Below are 5695 nucleotides of genomic sequence, written 5' to 3' on the forward strand. Positions count from 1 at the left end.
CTACCCAAAATTAGGAGACAGGTTCATCTGCATGCTCCAACTTGATCAAGGAGGAGAGCTACACATGTTTTATGTTGTAATACCTAAGAGAGAGCAGCAAGAGTGATTAGCTATAAATGAGTTTGAGGATGATGATGTGCTACACTATTACTATGATGATAAAATAGCTAGTGTTGGTGGTAATGACTGATGATTATTATTAGCTAGTGTTAGTGGTGATTAAATAAATATTGTTGGTTCTAATGGTTATGATGATGATTAAATAGCTTGTGCTGGCGGATTAGATTCAAGTGGAGGCAACATGTGGTGCACATCGAAAGTACTGCTAGTCCAAACTAGATCAAGTTTGGATTAGTAGTATACTTTTGACATGCACCACATATTGCCTCCACTTGAACCTAATCCACCTTCATTTGACACACTGTTATGGACATAATGATGTAAACCTCATAACTGGTATTGTACCAATATTTGTACGATGGCGCATAAATACACTAAAAATAAAAAATAAAAAAACAATACTAGTAGCGATGGAAAGAAAACACGCTGCCAGTAGTTACATTAGCAGCAGCGTGGGAGTGAACAAGCACTGCAGCTATTTGTCCTAGTAGTAGCGCGTGCGGCACGCGTTACTGCTAAGCAATAGCTGTAGCGCCTTATTAGTAGCGCGCCTACCCGCGCTACTAGTGAGCACAAAACCAGCGCTACTGCTAGGGTTTTCCCTAGTAATGTTAAAATCCGGTTCAAGAGACATCTCTCCCCTATAAAGCGTTGAAGCTCTCAAATATCCGGTTTAAAATCCGGCTCAAGGGACGTCAGTCTTACTGAAGCTCTCAAACATCCGGTTTACAATCCGGTTTAAGGGAAATCTGTCTCCTACAAAGCTCTAACGCTCTCAAATCCGGTTTAAGAATTTTCGGTTCAAAAAGAATTAATTTCTCGCAAGTTCAAGCTCTCAGAAAAATTACAGGGACCAAAGAGAGTTGGATGCATAGCACAACTCAAACATAGGTACCCGGTGAGCACAACTCACGAATATGTCACTTGGGGGCTTCCTGTTCAAACATAGGTGTATTCACCAAAGAGAACATAGCGTTACTACCCTTTTGACTGGGTTATCTTGTTCAAACATAGGTGTATTCACCAAAGAGGACATAACCCTTCCGGGTCATCCTGCCTGTACGCCAGCTGCTTCTTCATCCGGTAATCCTGATTGGCCCGGCGAACTCTTAACAGTCAATCTTTAAAACAAGACCCTGAATTCGTTAAGGTTAAAACGCCGGTTTGTCATGTGAGGGCACGGCTTACAGATAGCGAGGATGAACCCAGGCTACTAAGCCGCCTTCATTGAAACTTGGTTAAACCTGCCTGTTTGCTTGATGCTACTCCGACCTCGTGTACTCCCGGTAAGTCAATCTTTAAACAAGACCCTGAACTTATCCGATGCTCTAAACCCCTTTCTCACACTCTGTTCAAGTATCAATCGTTTCCCATTCAGTTGAAACTTCCTCTTGTACCTTCATACTTTGCTCTCGATGTTTTATTAAGTTTCAACTCGAGAGATACTTCTACCTCATTCCCTGAATTGTTCACGAGATAATTAACCCTATAAGGGCCAGTTCTCCCGAACTTACTCTTTACTTCCCCACTTAAATCTCGGGACGAGATTTCTTGTAGTGGAGGAGATTTGTAACACCCCCAGTGTCATGCTACAGTAATCCTCTGTGATTAAGCTAATCTTTTTTTCCAAATAGTGCTTAATAACCTTTGTTCAATATCCCATTTGAAATTTCCACTTTCAAATCTAATTCAATTTGCAAGTGAAATATGGAGTTGCACAAAGTTGCTGCAAATAGTTCATCTTTTACCCAAAATTCCATAACATCTAATTGTTAAGGAATACAACATCACCTCCAAGCCAAGATGGACTATAGAAATTTAAAATAGTGCCAAATCAACAAATTATTGCTTTTCCATTTATGCAAAACTCCAACAGCTTCAATTAGATTCCAAACTTTTTGTGGCAGTGCACAATATTTCTTTAAATTTGTTTTGCCCAGTGGCATATTTTTGCAAAGTCATTTGTGGCTAAAATAGAATACAAAAACTACTGGAAAAAGAAAAACAGAAAAAATAAAGAAAAAGGCAAAGAACAAAAATAGAAAAACAAACCAGAAAAATAAATAAAAAGAAAGCCCCCCCCCAATAGGCCACGGCCCAGCTGGCCTCTGGACCCACCAGGCCGGTCTAGTCGGCCCAGCCACCCCCACCTGCGCCCTAACCATAGCTCATCACTCGCCTCCACCCGCACGACCCCCCACTTTCCCCCGATCCCCATCTCACTCCTCGTTCCCCTCCACCTCGCGCCGCACGCACACACACGCACGCATCGTGCTTGGGAGAGGAGCTCCCTGCGCCCGATCCCCTCGCCAACCACGATGCCTCAGCCGTGTCTCCCTCTGCTTCTCCTGCTGCAGAGCACCGCCGCCACCGCGAGTCCCCCCTCCACCGTCACGTCTTCTCCGCCCCATCGCCGTCTTCCCTGCTCCGTTGAGGCCGCCACCCACCTGCACCGAAGGCCGCCCCACCCCACGGCCTCCTCCTCGCGGCTCCTCTTCGTCCACACCTCTGCTTCGCCCTCGCGCCTGCCGGCCCATCTGGTCGCCGGACCTTGCCGGCAGGTTCCCGTAGGCCTCCCCGGGCGCTTCCTCGACATGCCCCGAGTTCGCCCCTGCGCTCCATGTGAGCAACCACCACGATTCCCCTTCTTCCCCATGTTTTCCCTTCTTCTCAGACGCCGTAGTGTCGTGCACGCCTTCCCTATGCTCACACCGACCGTGCCCGATGCACGCGCGAGCTCTGCCCCGCCACCCCTGCTCGCCTAGCATTGACCTGGTGCGCGCCAACGCGCGCCCGACCACCCGCAGCACGCTCGCCCGCCCACTCGCGACCACGTCGCCGCTCGGCCGTCGACGTTGCCGTAGTTCCTGGCCATCCCCGGCCACACCGATACCGTAGATTGATGCACCGCTCCGTCCGCATCGCGTGGAGCCTCACGGCCTAAAAGTTAGAGCATCTCCAGTCGCGCCCCCAACAGGCCCTCCCCGGGCGTTTTTGTCGCGCCCGGCACCGAAAAATGGCCCAGTCGCGCCCCCAGGAGCCCGTTTTTCGCCAGCTCGGGCCGAAACTGGTGCTGGCGGACCCAGGCCGAACCCGGCGCCCTGGGGGGCGCCTGGGGCACTGGCACAAATGAAAAGGACGCGTGGGTCCGCCCTGTCGGTGAGTCGAGCGCCTCTTCCCACTGTTTCTTCCCGCTTTTCCCCCACTTCCCTCCCATTCTCTCTCAATTCCTCCTGCCAATCTCCCTCCCACTCGCCTCCCATCCGGCCGGCCGCCATGCCACCAAAGAAGTACGTCGTCCCCCGGGCCGCAGCAATCGCGACCGCCTCCGTCGCCCAGCCGAAGCAGAGGAAGCCAAGGGCGCCGCCGTCCAAGCCACCGGTCATGTCAAACACCGAGTGAAGGGTGGAAGTTTAGCGACGGGACACTGTCACCGCCGACCGGCGGAATAGGGCGATCGCGAAGAAGGCCCGTGACAATGCGGCGCGTGCGGCTGCGGCTTCGGCGGACCAAGCCAAGGTCGAGGCGACTCGCGCAGGGATGATGAATCCACCCGGCAGCCACGCCCAGCACGTGCCCTGGGGCCAGCAAGGCGTCGGCTCTCCGTCGCCGCAGCCATGCGGATGCACGTCCTCGCCGGGCTATATATGCCGATGGGGACGTGCACAGTGGGTTCAACCCCAATGTCACCTTCCCCCATGGACACCCAGCCCAGCGCACGCCCTCGCCTGCCTTCACCGGCGTGCAGTACCCTCCATACAACTACTCGCCGCCCGCCTACGCGTCCTCCCCGATGCCCCCTTTCCGCCACGGCGCGCTGCCCTTCTTGAACCTCGGCGGCACCGACGAGACCGAGGCCGACATGGAAGACATCATCGCGACAGGCTCGACCACGACCGCCGCGTCTCTCGGGTTCGTCACCCCGGAAGACATGGTGGATCTAAGCGACAGCATGGATGGCGAGCTCGGCTACGTCTATGGCGAGGAGGAGCGGGAGGAGCAGGAGCAGGACGACGAAGAGGAGGAGGAGGAGGAGCCGGCGACTATTCCGGCGAGGAGGTCGGGTCTGGCGAGCTGCGCATCAAGTGGGCGTCAAAGGAGGAGGAATGCCTCGTCGAAGCATGGAAAGTCATCTACCTCGACCTGATCACCGGCACGAACCAGAGCATCGAGACGTACTGGGACCGCATCAAGGCCGAGTTTGACGAACACAAGCTCGTCGACCCCTACATTAAAGGTGTCTACATGCAGCGCGGGGCGAAGGCGGTGGCGAACCATTGGGGGCGTATCCAAGGGCGTGCAACAAATGGCATGGGATCGTCGAGGAGGTCGCAGCTCGCCCGGAGAGCGGCGCCAGCATTGAGGATCAGGTATGGCACGCCGGTCTCCCTCCTCTCTTCGCCGTGTGCGCCCGCCAACTTTTTGTTCCTCTGCGCAGTTGCTGCGCATGTTCGCCTTGTATTGGCAGGGTAACAACGACGCCGAATTCAAGTACCTCCACGTTTACAAGCGCATTGACATGTGCGAGAAGTGGGCGGAAGTCCGGTGCACCCTCGACAAGGCCAAGGAAACCTACAAGCCGTACGCGACGGCTCCGGGCGCGTCAAAAGGGCGGCCGGACAGCAACAAAGGTGCCAAGAAGGGGAAACACGCCGACACGGCCACCGCTCGAGTGCAAGAGTCCATCCAGCACTGCCTCACCGACGCACAGGTCCAGGCCGCCCTTCGTGAAGAGAAGACCGAGGCGCGGTGGTCGGCGTTGATGTCGAGTAGCGCCGTCAAGCTCGACCTACTCCGGACCAACGTCGCCGCGAAGAAGAGAAACACCGACCTGGCTTTCCTGCTGGGCGGGGCGAACATGCTCCAGAGCAACGACGAGGCGGTCAAGGCGTGGTACATGGCGGAGCGTGGCCTCATCCTGAACCAGCTTCCCTCGACGACGACGCCCACGCCCACGCCCACGCCCACGCCGCCGCCAAGCCCGAGTAATGCCGCCGAGACTCCCCGCAGCATAGAAGCCACGCCGACGCCGCCAAGTACAGAGACCCCGCCAAGCCCACGCACGCCGACTCCGCCGACGCCGGAGGCCGACCTCACCATCTGATGCGCTGCACGCGTGTCCTTTCTTTTTTGTACGCCGAACTTTTCATTCGATCGCCGAACTGTGGCCGTATGATCACCGGATTTGTGGCGCCTATTTTGTGAGCGGGAATGACTACGTTTGAATTTGTCGCGGGTTGGGGCGGTGCCTAGGGGCATGGCTGGGAGCTAGGTCGCCCCCAGGGGCCGATCTAGCGTCGGTTTGCCCCCAGGCCGCTCTTTTTCGGCGCCCTGGGGGGGGGGCAACGGTTGGAGATGCTCTTAGTCACCGGAGACGTCGCCGACGTACCTCCGTTGCGCTCTATGGCCACCGTCGTTCGAACCACCGGGTCTGGCACCGATGTGTGGGCCCATGCTGACGTGTTGTGTATTAGTTTGGGCCTAATCTTGTTTAGTGCTAAACCATAACATTTAGCACTCACTGACCTCTGGGTTTACAACTTAGCTAATTTAACTAAAACTATAAAAAAAACCT

General features: G+C 54.8%; 1 protein-coding gene across 1 annotated transcript; it reads left to right on the forward strand.

The window, feature by feature from the left end:
* The first annotated feature begins 4567 nt into the window (after window positions 1-4567).
* Window positions 4568-5224, forward strand: LOC147958261 (uncharacterized). The gene has a single exon (XM_087533544.1). The coding sequence runs from the start codon at window positions 4568-4570 to the stop codon at window positions 5222-5224; it is 657 nt and encodes a 218-aa protein (XP_087389670.1).
* The last annotated feature ends 471 nt before the right edge of the window (window positions 5225-5695 follow it).

This window comes from Triticum urartu, chromosome 7A, assembly GCF_056163025.1.
Source record: "Triticum urartu cultivar PI428250 chromosome 7A, HENAU_Tu73, whole genome shotgun sequence".
NCBI lineage: Eukaryota > Viridiplantae > Streptophyta > Magnoliopsida > Poales > Poaceae > Triticum > Triticum urartu.

Excerpts from the sequence above, each read along its gene's own strand:
- LOC147958261 (XM_087533544.1), top strand. The coding sequence starts at position 4,568 with ATGTTCGCCTTGTATTGGCAGGGTAACAACGACGCCGAATTCAAGTAC.